At 42.8% G+C, this 21,375-nt stretch overlaps 1 protein-coding gene across 1 annotated transcript in view; it reads right to left on the minus strand.

The window, feature by feature from the left end:
• Positions 1–21,375, minus strand: part of PHLPP1 (PH domain and leucine rich repeat protein phosphatase 1) — a 208,939-nt gene that overhangs the window by 33,428 nt on the left and 154,136 nt on the right. The window contains exons 7-10 of the mRNA XM_044242857.1: positions 16,998–17,200; positions 15,148–15,208; positions 12,326–12,421; positions 8,383–8,538 (exon numbers count right to left, since the gene is read on the minus strand). Of these exons, the coding sequence (XP_044098792.1) occupies positions 8,383–8,538; positions 12,326–12,421; positions 15,148–15,208; positions 16,998–17,200 (516 nt within the window). The remainder of the gene's footprint in view (positions 1–8,382; positions 8,539–12,325; positions 12,422–15,147; positions 15,209–16,997; positions 17,201–21,375) is intronic.

Consider the following 21,375-nt stretch of genomic DNA (forward strand, 5'->3'; position numbering starts at 1 on the left):
GAGGACAATCTCATAGGCCCTTCTCTGCAGAAATGCTGGAGGTCAAGCAGGGCACCTGCTGGGTAGTGTGAGGACCACATGTGCACAGTACTTTAAACTCCATTCTTAAGAAAACTTAGTACTCAAAAACTTTTCATAGCCAGAAAGTACAAAACTTGCAGAGAAAAAACTCATGTACAGCTCCTGCCCTAGAGCATTTGGAAAATTGCCCACAACAGCAGGGAGACAAATCCACTTCCTGCTTCTTGAGCAACTGCTCTGTTCTTCCTTGGCACATTCTGTCCATCTGCTCTGGCTCATCTAGGTTTTTTTGTTTTGTTTTGTTTTTATTTGTTTGCTTTTTAGTAATTTCCACCACACTCTTCAATTTTACAGCCGAATTCTGTCACTGAAACAAAGCACAGGATTTGGTATCAAAACAGATTTACCTATTTGTAGGTATACCAGGCACTCTGCATTTAAAAAATTTATTTATTTTAGAGAGAGAGAAAGAAAGTGTGTGAGCACTCCGGAGGGAGGGGCAGAGGGAGAGGAAGAGAGAATCTCAAGCAGACTCTGGGCTAAGTGTAGCCCAACGCAAGGCTCGATCGCACAACTCTGAGGTCATGACCTGAGCCAAAACCAAGAGTCGGATGCTCAACGGACTGGGCCACCCAGGTGCCCCAGTATTCTGCATTTTAATAATTTTTCTAGACATCAGTACTGGGACTTGTACCCTATTAAAAATGCAAAAGGTTAAGATTCCAAGCCCAGCAAAACTCTTCTACTTTGAGACAAAGCCTTGATTTCTGGCTTCCAATGTTCCAGAACTGCGAAACACTCTCAATTCCTTATCATCTGTCTGTACAGAAAAACACTTGAAACAATTTCATCTGTCTTCACAAGGCTGACAGCTCTTAAGGGAAGGGCTTTCAAACGTTTGATAGTAACCAAGAGTACAAACTACACTGTACATGACCACCCAGTCCAAATGCAACATATACATGCATAAGTAAAAGTTTCATGGAAGCACTGGGTGGCTCAGTTGGTTAGGCGTCCGATTCTTGATTTTGGCTAAGGTCATGAACTCAGAGTCGTGGGACGGAGTCCTGCATTGGGCTTGTCCCTCTCCCTCTCTTCCTCCCCTCACCCCCTGGCTTGCTCTCTATCTCTAAAATAAATAAACAAATAAATAAAATCTTGGGTTGCCTAGGTAGCACAGTTAGTTAAACACATGACTCTTGGTTTTGGCTCAGGTCATGATCTCAGGGTCGTGAGACTGAGCTCCATGTTGGGCTCTGCTCTCAACCCAGTCTGCTTGAGATTCTCTCTCTCTCTGCCACTTCTGCTTTTGCTCTCTCTCTGAAATACATAAAATCCTTTTTAAGGGGCACCTGGGTGGCTCAATGGGTTAAGCCGCTGCCTTCGGCTCGGGTCATGATCTCAGGGTCCTGGGATCGAGTCCCGCATCGGGCTCTCTGCTCAGCAGGGAGCCTGCTTCCTCCTTTCTCTCTCTGCCTGCCTCTCTGTCTACTGTGATCTCTCTCTGTCAAATAAATAAATAAAATCTTAAAACAATCTTTTTTAAAAAGTTAAAAAAAAAAAGTTTCACAATCATGATTTAACCTAACTCTAACAATATGTTCTAACCTACTTAATTTTTTCAAGTGCTGGTAGAAACCCACTAAATTAATGTTATACCCCACTAATCAATTTGAAAAAAGAGCCACAATTATTAATTGCCTAGCAACACCACCTAATAGTGGGGATTCCAACTGAATAAAAAGTGCATACAGTCTAACAGAATTATCATTTGGAAGGTATGACAATCTGCCTGGCTATATGGCTACCAGGTAAAGGAACAAAAATTATACACATGGAAGAACTGTTGAATAAGAACACAAAAAGAATTAGTTTTAAAAATTAAGTAAAATTAAGAATTAATTTAACATTTATGCAATACCACAAATTTATCTATAGACCTTATACCAATTTTGTCTATTATCCCACTGATGTCCTCCTCTATCTGGTCCAGGATCCAACCCAGAATCCCACATTACATTTTGTCATCGTGCCTCCTTAGCCTCCTTTAGTCAGTCTTCTTTGTCTTAAACAACTTTAACACTTTTGAAAAGTACTATACCATTATTTAGTAGAATCTCTCTCAATTTAGATTTATCTGATGTTTTATCATTAGAATGATGTGGTGCATTTTTGGCAAAAATACAGAGAAGTGATACTGTGCCCTCCTATCAGAAGGTACATGATTCTCAAACTCAACTCCCAGATACTCTTATTAAGTAGGTCAGGGTAAGGCTTCAGAATTCTGTGGAGTTAAGGATTCTGAAGAGTGACCATGCTGAGTCAGCAGAACAGCGATAAGGGCCAGATTTCTGCATCTTTAATGCGTACCCCAGGGCATTCCGAAGACAAACTTGGAGAAACACTGTAATTTTATTCTCAAAATATCAGAACTTCAAAAGTTAGCTCTCTTCACTTAAACAAAACAGTGTAGGCAACTTAGCTCTTAAAAATGCCAGAAATATCTGTCTTTGCCAAAAGGCACCAGTTGTCATGGTCAATTGATCACGCTCTCCAAATTCTGTTCCTGTTTAGTCCCCTTGATATTTACACATGTCCTGAGTCACTAAAACTTACAGTCTGTAATGTGACTAATACTCAGGGGATATTTAATAATCACCACGTATTTCATTCGCACATACACTCTCCCCACTCCCACCCCCGAAAGCAGCTTCTACTGCTTTAACCAGGGATGAAAACAGACCCTAACGTCCACCAACAGCAGGAGTCCACGACTCTCCTGCGCTTCTGTGATCAGACCGGCGTCCCAGAGCAGCAGCTCCCCCGCCATCCCACGAGCGGGCTGCTGTGAGACAGACTGGGAGGGGGTCCTCACTGAGATTTCATGAAGAGAAGGGTGGCCGTACCTCATCCGTGAGCTCCGGTGACCCCCGGGGACTACCCACCCCACCCTGCCTGCCCATCTGTTGATAAAAACTAATTATCTGAAACTCCTGGGGGCTTCCATCAAGGAGATCTTTAGCTCTGAGCAAAAAGAGGTAAGATGAGCGACGGGGACAGTGAGATCTAGATTGGAGTACTGCCAGTTCACCCCAGCGAACCAAATCCCGCCCCCGTCATAAGACACAAAATCACAGCCAACTTCTCGGCAACACACGGTCCATCACATCTCACATCTGTCTACAGTTTTTGAGCTGCCAGTGAAAAGCAAGTCAAAATAAAACTCCAAGATGAATCCGGAGAGTAAACTCATAAGCTAACATTGCTGCTTCAGGCCCTAAGAATCTTAATAAAATTGGTCTCAAGTTTTCTAGGAAGCGTAAGATACTACTAAAAGTCATCTGATTTAAATCAGGTTCCCTTCTCTCCTTTGGTTACCAAATACCTTCTACCACCAGGTAAGGAAGATTAACATACACAAGTCTAAAGCTGGAATGCTTAACAGACAACATCATGTAATTAAAACCATGACACTGGTTTTAGCAGGCAAGATTCAGAGCTAAAGAAAAACTCACAAGGAAGAGAGTCAAAGTTCAGTCTTTCAGTCTGTGTCTAATGACTCATGTTTTTCTGACAGTTCCCTTCCAGCTTCCAAGCGCAAGCTCCGCTTAGAGCAAGTGCTAAACCATTTATAACTTAGGAAGACTTGTGTTCAGGCCCTCTCCTCAGTTACATAACAAAAGACAGAACTGGCCATGGTAATTTATTACCACAAAAGAAATTCTTGAAACAAGGAGCACCTATATATTTTTAAGATTTGTGTTTTGGGGCTAACTGAATGGAAGGAAGCCTGAAGCGAGGTTTCATTACTGCCTGAAACTGTTTACCCAACAACAGCTCCGTATTCCCAACAGCAAAGGGCTGTTCTTCACACAGGAGCCTAAATCAAAACCAACATATCATTTCCCCTTTTATCCTCTAAAACCCACTTTTTATTCTGGTTTATTGTGTAGTTATTTTAAAGTCTGCATTTGACGGCGAGCCCCTTGAGGGCAATACCGATGTCACTTTCAATGCACTGGGGCACCCGGCTCAGTGACTTCAACGTCCTGGGTCAGCGAGCTGTTGGCCTGGACCATGCAAGTAAGAACGAAACACAACTGAACTCACCTGCAAGACGCTTGTCATAGAGACTCTGTCCTCAAAAACCATCTTTCACATTTTGAAGTTCATGTTTTCATCTGGATTCATCTGTTCCTACAACTGTCAGTTTTGGTTTATTCCTTCCCCCCAAACTCATCAAACCTAATACACGATATTGCTACATTTTCCTGAATGTAAATTATGCCTTGGTAAAAAAATGTATTTTTTAAAAATTTAGATAGAGGGGTGCCTGGGTGGCTCAGCCAGTGAAGCATCTGACTCCTGATTTCAGCTCCCGTCATGATCTCAGGGTTGTGAGATGGAACCCTATATAGGGCTCTGTGCTGAGCTGAGCAGTGAGTCTACTTCAGCCTCTCTCTCTCCCTCTGCCTTTCCCCTCACTCTGTGTGCGCGCACTCTAAATAAATAAATAAAATTTAGGTAGATTAAACCTCCATACAAAGCAGTAAATAGTTTAGTGAAAATCATTATCAAATGCTCTGTGTTTCTTGTCTTCCAGCTCAAGTAATATAAGGATGTTGTTCAAAAAGACATTCATCGGCCGCCTGGGTGGCTCAGTGGGTTAAAGCCTCTGCCTTCCGCTTGGGTATGATCCGAGAGTCCTGGGATGGAGCCTCACATTGGCTCCCTGCTCAGCGGGGAAGCCGCTTCTCCCTCCCCCACTCGCCCTGCTTGTGCTCCCTCTCTCACGGTGTCTGTCAAAGAAATAAACAAAATCTTAAAAAAAAAAAAAAAAAAAGCATTCCTCAATTTTATACTATCCCTTTCACATCCCTTTCTACGGGAGAGGACCGAAACTCTTGACTCTTCTTTCTTTCTTTTTTTTTTTTTTTAAAGATTTTATTTATTTATTTGACAGAGAGAGATCACAAGTAGGCAGAGAGGCAGGCAGAGAGAGAGAGAGAGAGGAGGAAGCAGGCTCCCTGCTGAGCAGAGAGCCCGATGCGGGGCTCGATCCTAGGACCCTGAGATCATGACCTGAGCCGAAGGCAGCGGCTTAACCCACTGAGCCACCCAGGCACCCCTTGACTCTTCTTTCTGACTCAGAGTCATGATTAATAATTACACTGTGTTGAGAGGCGGCTATTATGGTGGTTGGAAAACAAAAGCCCTGAAATATGTTTTCTTGAAGAAGTTCATTTCCACCTTCTCCAGTCATCTGCTTTCCCCTCATAAAATAAAGGAGGATGCCTGCTCCTTGTAATCCGCCCGGCGTCCTACCCGGGACTCTGCGGCCCCACAACTCCACTTCTCAGGCCTGCCCTCCTCCTGCCCTCCTCCCCAGAGCCACGGAGCCCGGGGACCCCCCACCCCCCCAGGTCGCAGCGGGCTCTGGAGCGAGCCACCGGGCCAGCCTCGGGAGGGGCGGCTGCACCCCTCACCCGCACCCCGGCGCCGCCGTCCTCCCCGCGACAGCCATGTCCTTCGGAGGCTCCGTTCAGGTCCCTAATTCCCCACGTTGTGCTACTGGACATATTCAGCTCCCACAGTCCTTCCGCTCCCGAATTACAGGCTCCGCCGGGGAACCGTCGGGGATGTACAGCGCGGGAGGGCCAAGAGCCCAGTGAGCGGCGCCGGGTCACAGAGCCAGCAGGTGGCAGAGTCACCCGTGAAGGAAGCTGAGCGACAGGCGCCCCCGCAGGGTCTCTTCTGAGCCTGAGCACAGTCTCCCCCCGCGCCTCAGGGACAGGTTTCCCCACCCGCCCCAGCGCCAAGGAGAGTCCCTGCGTGCTTCCTGGTCGCTTCCAGAGAATTAAAAATACACAGAACCGTCCTTTTTCAAAATGAAGAAAGACTCGTGATCTACTGGAGAGTCCCGGCGCGATGCCTCTCCTCTCTCCGCCACGGGCTTATCAGACTTGGCCAGATTCAGAACCGGTTTGATCTCAGACTCGTAAATCCGATTCTATCACTTGTTTCTGTAGATTCAGCGTAGACGCCCAGGAGAACAAGGAGATCCTCAGGATAAACCGCACCCAAGTTTTGCCCAGTTGGCCTTACGGAAGAGAACACGAGGTCCCAATATCACTTAGAACTGGGCGCAGGGAGGACATTCCATCCTGCAATGGTCCTGAGCACAAAGAACACGCGTCCGTAGCTGCCCACAGGCTGTGCGCTGCACAGCGGACCCTGGAAAACAGTCTGAACTGGACCGACCCACTTTACATGGATTTTTCCTAACTTAATATACTGCTGTATATATATTTTCTCTTATGATTTTCTTAACACTTCGCTAGCTTACTTTATTGTAAGAATACAGTATATAATACATTTATAACATACAAAATATTTGCCAACTGTTTATATTATCAGTTATGCTTCCAGTCAACAGTAGGTTATTAGCAGTTGACGTTGGGGGAGGTCACAAGTTATACACGAATTTCTGATTGTGTGGTGGTTGGCGCCCCAACTCCCACGCTGCTCAAGGGTCACTGGTATTCTGATAGGACTGTAGAAGTAAGAACAATTCTTCAAATGATCTTGAAACATTGCTCCTTTTTTTTGTCAGGGGAATGATAAAGCACTGGTCAACTACAATTTAACAATCCCATTTCCTCACAATTCCATTGTTTCTCTGTAACTATTCCAGTAGGAATGCATTATACCTTGCACTAAGTACTGAGAATAAATGTTTTTTTAAAATGAGGAAAAAAGAACAAAAGGAAAAGCAAGGGAGAACTAGATATGTCCTCTATCCTGATCTGGGCGATGATTATAGGGGCATATATGTAAAAATTCATTGAGCAGTATGCTTGAGTTGTACAATTTTTTTGACAATAAGCTATATTTTGATTAAGAAGGTTGGTTTTTTTTTTTAAGTACACAGAGGAAAAAAAAATGAAAACCCAAGGGTAAAGGTAATATTTAAAATTCCTTAAGTTTTCTTTTGTTCACTAAATAAATATTTGTTGAGCACCCTTCTTTATTCCAGACATGCTGCAAAATGCTGAGGATAACACTTTAATTAAGACACAGTCACTGGACACAGTGTTCACAACCTAATAGTGGGGACAGAGAGGTAAACGAGAAATTATAACACACTGCTTGATGAGGATCATGACAGAAATAAGCCTAGGGAGCTTGGTACACATGGTTGGGTGTCTAATTCACTTTAGGAAAGCAGAGCTTTTTTCACCGATTAAAAAAAAAAAAATCACACACATTGAAAGATATTTCAAATTTATATTTTAAGGCAGAAAGACCCACCATTGTTTTCTTCTTTAAGAGAACCAGAAAATTAAACCTTATTTTTTTGTCTTTCTCATGAGGTATACTAAAGGTTAAATCCTTCACATCATCCCTAAAGTTATGGCCACTCACTAAAAATAAACATTAGGAGAGGTCAAAATGAGGCAGGCCATGGGGCTGTGAGCATTTTTGTATGATGCCCAAGGGCCCTGAGGCAAACAAGATGTTCCCAAGGAAGGTAACGCTCAGTTAACCTAACCCTTTCTTTAAGGGAAGTTCTGCATGTGGCAACTCTCCACAGAAAAGAGGTATCACTGGGTGTTTAAACTAAACTCCCCCTCAAATCAAAACAATGTATTTAACTACTTAGTGACACAAACTATTTAGAAAAGGTTGTTCTAAAGAAAATAATTTAAATGCAAAGGGAAAACTGTGGTAAATATTTGTAAGGACAACTGGTCAGAAAACAGCAACGGCGAGAGACATTAGCCAACTCTAGGAAAACTATGTCTGTCACCCCGAATCACAAATATGTGAAAGCAAGACCAGAGAATCCTCAGATAATTCAGTCAAGATGGGAGCAGCCTGCACCAATCACGACCAGGTAGCGAACATGGCCTCATTTGATAGCTACACCTCCACAGCGCACGCCTGTGAACGGCTCAACTCACTTCCCTCCAGAGAGCAGCAAAATTAATGAGGGACCTACAGGATATCCGACCAAAGAGAGAAGTGGCTGGCAAAGCCATTTTCCTGGTAAATCTCAGACAGACAGAAAATCCACAGGAGCAGCGCCTGGGTGGCTCAGTTGGTTAAGCGTCGGCCTTCGGCTCAGGTCATGATCCCGGGGTCCTGGGATCGAATCCCATGTTGGGCTCCCTGCTCAGCGGGGAGTCTGCTTCTCCCCCTCCCTCTGATTCCTCCCCCCTGCTCATGCTCTGTCTCTCTCTCTCTCTAATAGATAAATATAGAAAAGAAAAGAAAATCCATACGCATGGTGGGTCTCATACCATGTGAGACAAGAATGCTGAGGGGGCTTCTGGGACGCAGACAGATGAGCTACTTTACCTGTCGGCCTTCATCAGCAGGTTGGGCGGCAGCTCCAGGAGCTGGTTGTGCTGCACATCCAAGACCTCCACCGAGGTCCTCTCCAGCCTCTCAGGCAGCCTCGTCAGCTGGTTGTGTCCTGCCAGCAGCTTCCGGAGACTACTGTTACAAAATAAGCTGTGCAGGGGGGACAAAGACAGAAGGAGACTTACTTAGCGCTAACCTGGGATGAGGAATGGGAAAACGAGCAGGAGTCGAATACTTAAAACAATCTCTCCAAGGAAACATAAATTCATTCTGAGCAACTGCAAATTCCCATTAACATAAGCTCAAGCTTGGAGTTCTTTATACTTTGGTACTTTCCATACTGTAAAACAAAAAAAGAAACAAAAGAGGGCAGGAAAAACTATGGACAGGAATATTTAACAATGCAGCTCTACTTAGTAGAAGAGAGAAAAACAAGTTCCATAGATGACCCTGAAGAGGCCAGTCCACCCTTGCTAACTCGGAAGGCGCACTTGAAAGGCTGCAGCTTCTGGAGGTAGGGCTCGTGTCCTGTGTTGACGTGGAACACGGGTGTTTGATCCACAGCAGATCCTCAATAAACATAGTCCATCAATTTTTACCTACAGGATCAGCATTAAATAAGGATTCTTCTATCGGTCAAACTTTTACAAATACCAACTGAAAACATGTTACATTTTTCCTCATTTGCATTTCACAACCACAATATTTCCTCCTGTCCTCACTTCCCTAAGTCTGTATATTTTTCTTTTCTCTCTGGTTTAATGCTAGACAAAACTGACCCCTCCCAAAGAGAAGGAAACGCACTTAATTCACTGTTCTCTTTTGCGCCTAGCGAGCTGTTTGGAACTCTGCTGATGTTTCTTCTATGGGAGAGCAGAACCACAACGAATGATGAATACTTTAATCAAATATAAAGTGGCTGGATGACCAATCCCGACTTCTGGGACAGTTGTAGAGAATGAAACAGGCCGCAGGTTTCAGCACAGAAACGTGGAACTGTGGCAAAGCGAGATTGTACTTTGCATCAGGATCACTCCGGAGGGAGACCTCGGGCACACGGCTGTCGGAGGACGAGGCCGCCCCCCACCTCCTGCCCTCCACCCTCTGACCTCCCTCAGGGACCGCCACGGCCAGTAAAACCACTCCACGTGACTGCTGAACTTCGTTCACCTTAAATATCAAAACTAGATTGTTCGCTCACAGAGATGGACACAACCTGTCTCCTCGCTGTGACGGCCCGGGCCGCCACGACTGGTGTCTGGCCTCAGAAGGTCTGGACGCCAACGTGACGGGACTGACAGTCCAGCACGGTCGTTCCGTCACGTTTTTCACAGGGGCTGGTCTAATTCACCTCGACCCAGTAATTCAGGATTTGGTTCACTAATTTTACTGTCTTACTGGGCCTGGGGTACAATTTAGGTTTCAGAAGAGAGAATGTGTTATTTATTATTTACACACACACACACACACACACACACACTTCATCCTTAAATAAATGGATAACTGAAAGATGACAAAATCTTTATCTTGATTATTCCAAATAAAAAAGTGATATTATAACCGCAGTAGGAGTCTTAAATGCTAATTACTGGACTTAGCTAAATTCTCCTGCATACTAAGCATTCAAATACCTTTTCTTTTTTTTTTTTTAAGATTTTATTTATTTATTTGACAGAGAGATAGAGCACAAGTAGGCAGAGAGGCAGGAAGAGGGAGAGGGAGACGCAGGCTCCCTGCTGAGAGAGCCTGATGTGGGGCTTGATCTCAGGACCTTGGGATCATGACCTGAGCTGAAGGCAGCTGCTTAACCCACTGAGCCCCCCAGGTGCCCCTACCTTATTTTCCTTTTAATACATTTCCAGTTCTAAATATTAATTTGTTTTGTCAAATCCTTCACATACATTGCTTAAACAAAGCCTATCAAATCAACTTTAAAAAAAAAGATTTTATTTATTTATGTGACAGAGAGATCACAAGCAGGCAGAGAAGCAGGCAGAGAGAGAGGGGGAAGCAGGCTCCTTGCTGAGCAGAGAGCCCTATGCGGGGCTCGATCTTACTGGGACCCTGAGATCACCACCCAAGCCAAAGGCAGAGGCTTAACCCACTGAGCCACCCAGGCCCCCCTCAAATCAACTTCTAATGAACTGCTGTCTTGCCTGAATAGATCAATGACAGGGCTGGTAGTTTACAGCTACACCGCACATAAGAAAACAGTCCATGCTGTTTTTGTCCGTGTCACGCACGTAAGCACACATACACACACACACACAAACACGCACTGTTTAATCTCTTAACAGGGCATTTCAAATTTGCTTTGAACAAGCATTTGTTAAGCTCCGCAAACAAGCCTAGACAACACAGATCAAATCTAAGATTAATTAACTTTGAGGAAAACTGGACAAAATATCTGTTATCTTTACTTAATTGTTGGGTTGGTGTACACACTATCTTTGTTGCAGCCTACAGTGAAAACAGAGGCCTTAGATGCCATGGGCTGTGATCTGTTGGATGGGTGAGGTGGAAGTAGGGAAGAGAACAGAGAAAACAGAAGAAAGGTAACATTCCAAGATTCTTTTCAACAAATTCTTTTTTTCTCATTTCCCATTTCCCGATTTCCCCCCAAGATAGTAGCCTATCTTGATTTTTGTTGTTTTGTCTTCTGAAAGGGTCTGTCCCAGCGTCACACCGACACATACTGCTATCCACAGGTCACAGCACCAAACCATCGCGATAACGGTGAGGGGCTGCCCCAGGTCACTGAACGCCTCAGTCAACACAAAACTCTGAGCAGAAAGCATTTGCAGACAGACTGAAGTTCCAGGTGTAGCATATGGCCGAGAAACAAAATAAAATCAACTGAGCTTTCTAGGGATTGAAACGTAACCTAGATTTTTTTGATGAGATCTACATTCTTACGGTGTTAACCAACAGAAATATAATGCAGGCCACATATGTAATGGTAAATTTTCTAGGACCCACATTAAAAATGGCAAAAAGAAACATAATTTTTACACTTTATTTGATCCAATATATCCAAATTATTATTTTAACATGTAATTAACATATGGTATTAGTGAGATACTTAGCATCTACTGTACATTTTGTATGTTGGCACTTCTCAGTTAGGACTAGCCATGTGCTAAGTCTCCAAAGTCATGTGGGACTAGAAAAGCCACAATGGACAGCACGGACACACGCTTATTTAAGACACATGGTATTTCCTTCATCACGGAAAAGTCTACAGGGTAGTATGGGAACAGCCTACCTTTTGTTATCAATTGCATGGCTAGTCACTAACGTCAATAGTATTTTGTACTGAAATTCATTTACCCGAAGATCTTTGTCTTATCTACAGACACTAGACCTCATGACATGGCTGTGTTACAAATCTTGCCATTCCAGTGAAAATTATGAAATAAAAATAATACACATTAAGACTGGAAAGAGAAGGAAAGAAAAGTTCTTGGACTTTGATTCCAAATTTCATACCAAGAAAAACATAATCTAGTTTGCTTTTTTCTATGTTTAATGATCTAATTATCTTTTTTTTCCCCCCGAAGTTATGTTCAAGTAAAACCAAGAGTTATTTATGGGGGAGGTAGACATGTTAGGTCAACAGACAGAAGTGAAAGATTCTGAAAGAACCGAGATTACAGAGGTGAATGTACTGTTTGCTGAGTTCTCAAATATTCCTTATTTAGAAACATCCCCTAAGCACTGCCCTGTGTGGCTCTGGAAAGCCTGGCTGACAAAGTCTCACCCTAGTCTTCACCACATGAAGAAAGTCTTGTAATTCAAAGCCACCACATGAGGTAAAAGATAACAGAAATAAGGTTTTAAAACAATTTTTTTTAAGGAGTTCAGAATAACAAGCTAAATTATTTTTAAAAACTGCTTATCTAATTTGCAATCCTCTCACCAGATATGTAACACTCACCGTGCAGGAAGTTCACATATTTGATTATGGCCAATATCCAAAACTTCTAGCTTCCGGCTTTCGCAGACCCACTCAGGCACGTTTTCTAAGCAGTTCCTAAATATAAGAATAGACAATTTTTCCTTTGGTTGGAATTTGGCCTAAAATATGGTTTGAAACTCAGAATGATTACATAGAATAAATAAAACTTCAAACGAAATACCAAAGTATAGTGAATATTAATCAAAAGGATATGTATATGCCTTTTAATCTAGTTGCAAGATGAAGTATGACAAGAGGAAAGAAAGAAAAAGTAGAAAAGAACAGTTAAGTCATCTCTAAAGTCTTAAAAAAAAAAAGGTCTGATTCCCAGAATTGCTATATTAAGCAGTATATATAAACCTATGCAAGCTTACCAAGAGGATGTCTTATTATTGGAAAAAACAAACAAGTAAACATATATTCTTCCAATTAAGTCAGGTGGCATAAAACAGTTTTATTTTTCCAATTTACATTTTTACCCTTAAAATACTTCTCAACTCCAATAGGTATCATGAAAGCATTGCTGTACATCATAGATAAAAGGAAAGAAGAGTCACCAGTGAATTGAATGAAACAAGTGAACTAAACTAATGCTGGCTTTATCATTAGAAGAACTCATCATTTCTTAGACAAAATCTACTAAAATAAGTGCCACCCCATTCATGCATGGTTAGCTTTTTCTCTTTCTTCTCAAATATGTGAAATGACCAAAGAATATAAAGCACTATGTACATTATGAGTGCACTTCTTTAAAAACAGATGAACATTCCATGGAAATATGATGCTTGGGACAGGACTATATCAAAGTGAAAACCGTTGTGATATTAAAGGTGGTGGCATTATGTGTGATTTAAAAATCACTTTAATTTTACCAGTGTACTAACTTTTCAGTTAAAATACAGAAAAGGTGGCATTATTTTCCTAGTGTCTGTATAGGTACACCTGGTTCTGGCTTTGAAGCCCAGAAGATCGATATCCTTAATTATTTTATTTTATAGAAGTTAACCCCTAAGACATCTTCGTAAGATAGGAGAGTGAAAGTCCCTCTCACTATAAAGAAACTCTTAATACATAGCAATGAAACTCTTATCAGTGATAAAAATAACCTGGAACTTTGAACACGAGGGCATAGTAAACACCATGACGGGTGACAGCTCAGTTCCTGTAGATAACATACTCACATAAGAGGAGGAGGGTGAAATGCTCAGAACTATGTCAGGGGAATCGGGTTTTCGCAGAGAAAGTCTTATAGTTGGGGCAGCAAATGAGGCAGAGAGGGTTACATGGAAGATTCTGGACAGGAGAATTATAAAGAAAGATGGGTAGCATTTAAGAGGCAGAATTCAGGGAAAAGCAAGACAGGGTTTCCAATTCAGTCTCACTTAGGGATTTCAGTGGAAACCATTTGCCAGTTACATCCTATAAATAAAAGGAGAATAGATTTCCTCTATGGCCAACTCTGAAAGAAATCTGTTCAAGATACTTATATAGACCCATGTATGCAAACCCACTGCAGTACTGTTCTTATTTAAAGGATGAAGATACCAGCATTCAAGACTGTTTAAAAAAAAATAATCAGGTGAAATCTGACTTCAAGTTTATTAAACAAAATTGACATGAAATTAGTAGAAAATTCGTGAAGCACTATTCGTAAAGTATTTTATAATTACAAATCTGATAAAATTGTAATTGGAATAATTCTGACACTTTCTTAAATAATTCTGACTGAGAGCCTCATTAAAATAAAATAGGTTTGTGGGGGCGCCTGGGTGGCTCAGTGGGTTAAGCCTCTGCCTTCGGCTCGGGTCATGATCCCAGGGTCCTAGGATCGAACCCCGCATCGGGCTCTCTGCTGGGCGGAGAGCCTGCTTCCTCCTCTCTCTCTGCCTGCCTCTCTGCCTACTTGTGATCTCTGTCTGTCAAATAAATAAATAAAATCTTAAAAAAAAAATAACTAGGTTTGTGTATTTTTATAACTAATGGCAAATTCTGCAGCTGACCAATTACATGGCGGTTGTGTTGGACTTTGCATACCCATACAAGTTAACACTTGTTACACTGAGTGGGCCACAAGCCCCCATGTTCTGCAGTTGTTCAGACAATTTTGGATATTTCCTGTGGAGTTATGGTAAAAGTTTCAGTTTTAGTTTGTTAAGATTATTAAAGTCTAATTTGTATAAATACATGCTTTAAGGCTTCAAGAAAAAGTCTACTATAATATGTGTGGGAACTGGAGTAAACATGACACCTTGCAGTGGTGAATTTGTATAAAAGGTGAGATGGTCAGCGTGTTTGCAAATAAGCTGAGAAACATGAGCAGGCTGGATGGAGACCCTACTTTGGCAGGCTTAGCTGCTACTTTCTAACGTCTCTTGGCAAGAAGATGTAGGTGCAAAGTAAGAGGGAAGGAAAAAGAATCAAAGATAGCACAATACTTTAAAAATGAAATTCATATCATTTCAGAGAAAGACTGAAGATATGGTTAATTTAATTAAAAAATTTCTGGACCTTCCAACCATATGACACTCAACTCACTAATCTTTCAGGCCCAAACATGGCGGTCAAACTGGTGTCCACACGGATGTAATACCTTGATTCTTCTATTTTCAACTACAGCATACAAACACATTTTAACTAACAGATATTTACGTACATTTTTGAGAGGGTAAGTAAAAACGATGAATTTAATTTGTAGTATTTACCATCAAAATATATAAGAAGTTTTTAGGCATAAGCTCAGGCAGGATCATCTAAATAACTTCAAGCAGACTCGTGGCAAGCTCTAGGCCTTGGCTTCTTACCTTGAAACATCCATGTAGGACAGATAACTTGGAACTGGGTAAACATCCAATTGAACAAGTTCTAAGAGACAAGGAAAAAAACACAAAGACATAACCATTCAAATCACACAGAGACTCTTTTTGTATAAGAAACATCATCACTGTGCTTTATTCACCATTGTTTAGGTTAGGAAGTACAATACATCCATTTGTTAAACTTGGAAACTACAGGGGAAGTACAGAGAACTCCGCATTTAGTCACAAGATCTTATTCAGAGATCGAAATAAATCACTCCTTCTACTCTCCTACCTTTCCCCCAGCACTCACTGTGGCTCTCTTCTTGTTATGTTTGCTGAACGGTACCTGGAATACGAACTGTATGAACACACTTTGGTAAATCGGAAATTCCTTCCATAAAACCCTATGCATCTGGCTTTTGTCTTTTTTATTCAACTGAAACCATACTCTTGAGGGTCACAGACGACTTCTACTCAAACCTGAAACCCCTTCCTTAAAACTGTATGAAATAGGACACCACCGTCCACCTAGGGCTTCATCTCTCAGAGTGGCTTCCAGACGTCCTTCAGTTTCTGCGAACCCTTGCCCTGTAATTCCCCAGCTCGGCGTCCAGCCGGCTGCCCACCGTGCACCAGCGGGAGGGCCTTCTGAGCTGACTCCTGCTACCAGCGCTCTTCTCTTTCCCTTTCTTCCACCATTGCAGGCACCACCTCTGAACAGATGAGCCTCAAGCCAACATCTGTAGTCCTGACTGCAAGTTCCCATTTGCTCCCACGAAAACCATTACAGGGATGGCGATTAACACGGTGGCAAGGGCTCTTCTCTTCTCCCATAAATGCACCCTGTCCACCGCTCTCACCCGAACGGTCTCACAGCATCACTTCCTCCACTTGAGAACCTCCACGGACCCTCAGTAGTCCACGGCACTAGCTTCAAAGCGTCACCACCTGACTCCAAGCCACGCATTCCATAACCACTTCTCACCATTGTCCAGTGGCTACCTAGGAGTTCAGAATTCCCTGTCTTCGCCCATCTGCTGAGCAGCCACATTCAGATTCTTTCCCCTTCAATAACCACTTGGTGCCTCCTGGCCATCCAAACCCGGTAACCCTCAGCGACCTGTAGCTATCTGACGTTTGGCTTGTTTCTCCTGTGAGTTGACAATAAATTCATTTTAAGGTAAGGGGGGGAAATTCCCTATCCTTTAGAACTCGGGCACTACACTATTCATAGAATGAGTGTGTGATAAACAATTGTTCAACCTACGGTACTAAATACTTATTTTCACTCAGTTGTCTGATTGCAGGGAACTGAAATCTTCACTTGAGTAACACAGGTCCATAAGATCTTTTCTTTTTTAGAATGGTTATGATTTCCAGATTCTGAAGAAGAGAGCTCATTAAATGAGTAAGACTCCTGATCTGTGGTGTCCCTGTGGTATAATTCAGGTCTCTCTGAGGATTAGCTCCTTTGTTAGTGAAGCATGAAATCTGAGACCCTGAACAGAGTCCAACATGGACCTTCCTTTCATTTTCACTCTCCCATATTAAATCATGTTCCAGATTTACTATCCTAGCAGGGTAGTCCAAGAAATAGTTTATTAAGGCCTTTTGAGCAGAGGACCCAAAGCAAAAGCGGGGGGAGTAACTTACCTAAATATCACCATATGAGAAAAATAAGTTGAGACCTATAAAATCTTTCGTTTTGGTTCTTTTATGATTTTTACCTCAGCAAAATCTGACACTTATTTTATTAAACACACAAAGTAGAAATCAGAGTGAGGCAGAGATGATGGCGTGGAGTCAATTCCTGGAAGCAGAAGAGAAACTTTGATGTGGTCCACATCACATACCATTAGAAGCGGCATAGAGCGCTTTTAGGAAATAGCCACAGATGTTTAATGTCACCAGCTGATTCCTTTCACAGTGTAAAACTTCAATGTTGTTGAAAATCATGGCATCGAGATCCCCAAGCTTGTTGTCGCGCAGATCGAGCTGAGTGACGTGCTGGAGAAAGTCCACTTCATCTGCTATGAGTCTCCTAATTACATTGAGTCTTGAGGAGAAAGGACACAGAGACTATAATTAACTGCAGTGCTAGAAATAAGTGGCCACACCCTAATATGCCGAGGTAAGGAGAAGCCTCCCTATATTACAGTCCCCCAGGATTTCTTTAATCTCTACATCTGGACTTCCTTAACTGGCCAGATTCCTTGGTTATTTTTAGCCTCAACCCCAGGAAGGTCTTGATCTTGACAATATATTCTGAAACCCAATTTGGAACACTTAGGCTGGAAGAGAAGCACATATGTTGATTTTTGCCTTAATTCACTTCAAGAGGGGAAAAAAAAAATCCACTTAATCATTTATTTTCCAAGAATTGGGTTGAACGAACACAAGAAACGGAACCTAGGACAACCTGTTAGGCACATTAGAACTACACTGAATATTTAAGGAAGGAGAGAGGATTAGTGAGCAGGAAGATGAGCAGTTCATACAGGACAGAATTTAAGGGACAACTTGGCCGGGGCTGGGCGGGGGGGGGGGGGCGGGCGGGTGGGCAGTGGTATGTGTGGAAATGAACAGGAGCCACATATGCACCAGAGGTAAGGATGCAAACATCTGGATTTCTGGCTGGCTTCGGACCAAGGACTGATTACCAAAACCATCTCCATCATTAAAATACTGCTTGAGGGCGCCCGCGTGACTCAGTCAGTTAACTGTCCGACTCTTGATCTCAGCTTAGGTCTTTGATTTTGGGGTTGGGAGTTCAAGCCCCATGTTGGGCTCCACAAAATTAATTAATTAATTTAAAAAAATTAAATATTGCTTGAAAGAACAAAGCACAGAAAATACTCTGGCATCTAGGATTTGCTGAGAAATTACAAAACAAAGGACCAAACAATGGGATCAACAAATCTAGGACAGAGCAAGGCACAGGGAAAACTGGCAGAACCTCGGCCACGAGAACTCGCTGGAACAGAATGAAGGTGCTGTGGGCGTGTCGCCGAGAAGATAAGTGAGCAGTAATGGGGACTAGGAACCACCAGAAGGAAGACACACTTAACTCTAAAGGGGAGAAAAGTAGATGAAAATCTTGATTCTAGTTTGCTAGGCTACCCCCAACTCCTTTACCAGCAAACAATATGAACTTTGTACTTGTCATTACAAAGCCAACAAGCGTTGAGATAATGCACTTGGTCAGAAGAGCATTAACAGGAGGGCGGGAGCTTAGGAAAAAGCTAAAGGTTCTCAGTTTTGAATTCCTGCCCTTTGAAAAAATAAAATAATGGTAGCTGAAAAACATAAAATGATGGCAACTGAATTAGTAATAGTAATATCATAAAGTCACTGAATCACAAGGATCCGTGGCAGATAACAAAGAGTGAGCATCTGTCAGTCCGTAAGCAGAGCATATGGCTTCTTTAAATGTCCCCAAGAGGATTTGGGTTTTTTTTTTTGCTTCCTTTTTTATTCCAGGTTGTAAGATTTAAAAACTGGCCTCAACCCAGCAATTTGCCTATTTCCAAATGCTCACTAGATTACTAGAATATGTACACAGAATCTTTTTTTAAAAATCTCATCTTAGGGGCTCCTGAGTGGCTCAGTTGATGAAGCGTCGGACTCTTGGTTTCAGCTCAAGTCATGATCTTAGAGTCACGATCTCCGGGTCATGAGGCTGGGCCCTGAGTCGGGCTCCACGCTGCGTGCAGAGCCTGCTTCAGATTCTCTTTCTCTCTCTCTCCCTCAGCCCCTCTCCCAGCTAGTGTACATGCTCTTTTTAAAATAAATAGATCTTTAAAAAAAAAAAACTTAAAAGTTAAAAAAAAAAGCTCATTTTGGATACAAGACTATAGAAATCGAAAAAAAAAAAAGTCCTATGTTCTTCTTACTTTACACTGTAATTCTCATAATGTGGCATTATCCTCTTCATTCGAAATCGCTCCCTCCTGCAATTTCACTGTGTTAACACTAAAATAATTAAAGGGTTCATTTAATGAGGAGACAAAAGAAAATCTATAATGAGAGGGAACTGTTCAGTTTAAATTGCCAAGTCTTATCAGGATCCAAATTCAGAAGTGTTCAGGCTCAAACCATAATGTAACTATTTAGGATGAACTTTAAAAGAGGCAAATGTGATTCAAGTCTCCTTCCAATAGTCCCCAGTTGGCGTGGCCATTTTACGGATTTCATAAGCAGGCGCTGGGGTTTCCTGTGTGCAGACGGGCCGAATGAGGCAGCTGTATGCTCTCGGGCCAGTCTGTTGCTCGTCACCTTGTACAGGACCTTGAATAAGTCACCTAATGCCCTGGTTAAGCCCATGCCCAATCTGTAAAAGGGGAATAACACCTTCCGTGTCCAGCAAGACTGCTGAGAAAATCGAATGAAGCACACGCCCACAGTATGCAAACAACCGAAGGCGGCTGATGATCAGGACGGTGACCCCTGGCTTCAGGTCAGTGAGAGACGAAGAAAACAAGGCATCTGTGCACAGACTTCAGATGTTAGTGAGGAAAATCACGTACGCTTTAAAATACCAAGACCACAAGTATGTGACAAGTGCCGTAACTGACGTACGCACACAGAGAATGGTCAAAAAAGATGCAATGGGGGGGCACCTCATCTGAATGCCCAGGGTAGGCGGGATGCAGGAGATACAAATGGGCAAAGAGAGCAGTGCACGAGCGAGGGCAGAGCAGCCCCGAATGAGAGGAGCACAGGGCACGTGAGAAGCTGCAAGGGGGGGCTTAGTCAATGAAAGTACCAACTAAGTGCTTACGCTGGGTAATGAGGGTAGAGAGGAACAGTGTTTCTTGGTTATCTGTGGCGAATGAGCTCTGTTCTGGATTTCTGATCTATCAGAGCCTGATGTGGAGTCTTAACCGCATGTGTCCAGGGCACAGCCCAGCCCAGGCAGCTCCCCAGGTGAATTCACCAACCACTAAATGAGTCTATTCCCTGCACAACGAGATGAGTTGCATTTATGAGTCTACCTGCACACTGCGGCAATGTCAAGTCACTGTGTCTAAAACATTAAGTCTCAAAATCTACACATATTTCATTGTAGAGAAGTAACAAATAGTTGGCTTACCAGCCCAGGTCAGAGGACCCCACTTTGAGTAGCTCTGAACTAGAGCCTCATCCCCAAGGGGCTCACAGGCTAGTAGGCGGAAACCAGGTAAGAGCTACCGAAGGACTGCAGACTCTGGGTGGGACTGGGCTGGCTTGAGAGGCTCCACAACGGAAACAGATGTCTCGGCCAGGGGACAACAGCCACAGCCAGAAGGAAAAGGAAGGGACAAAGAGAGAAACTAGTGTGAGGCAGGACTGACAGAATGGGGTGGTAGACCACAGACAGGGTCCAAGGGTTTGCGTCTACAGAACCAATGAAGCGATGTTGCTACCAGTAAAACAGGAATCCAAGGGGAGGAACTAGTCAAAGAACGAACGAATTAAACTGTTTCACAGGGTGTGGTTATGTGCGCCAGTGGGGGAAACCAAGGTGAAATTACCCAGCAGGCACTTGAAGTGGCATTAGTCCCCAGAAGAGACATAAGGGTTAGAGAAAGACTGGGGATAATCAACATGGAGACAGAAGGCAAATGATGAAGCGCTGAGGGCACCGACGACCACCAAGGCAGTAACAAGCGATCGGGGAGAGGTGTGGGTAACGTGCACAGTTTGGACTGAGAGGAAAGAGGAGTTATCAAGGAGGCCACAGAAAACATACTATCAGAGTCAAAGAAAGCAGATGTGGGAAAAAGAATAAAATGAAAAGAAAAATGACAAGTGATCACTTTTAATCTGATATTACATTTTCATCTGAAGGAGTAACAAAATGCAGTAAAATTAGCCCTTTGCAGAAACTAAGTGAAAGTCCCCTGAAAGCCTCCCACTAGTTTCAATTGAAAATACTAGGGCAGAATGACAAGCAAATCTGACCAGATCTTCCCCTCCTCCACTCAGCGGCCTGGAGGGAACGTAAGCTGGGCACAGTCATTGACCATGTCGAGTGTTCCCGTCTACTGTGGTATTTAAATGTCCTGCAACTGATCCCGTCTAAAAAGATCCAATTAGAACTAGAAATCTAGGCGGCTCCATTTGAAATGGCTTAAATGCTTTAATATGAAAGTTTTCTAAATCCAAGCAACTCAGAGAAAAATAATGCTAACAATTTAGAAAGAAAGTTAATACCATTTGTACTTCTCGAATTAAGAATTCTAGGTCGGC

The sequence above is a fragment of the Neovison vison genome, chromosome 3 (genome assembly GCF_020171115.1).
Source record: "Neovison vison isolate M4711 chromosome 3, ASM_NN_V1, whole genome shotgun sequence".
Classification (NCBI taxonomy): Eukaryota; Metazoa; Chordata; class Mammalia; order Carnivora; family Mustelidae; genus Neogale; species Neogale vison.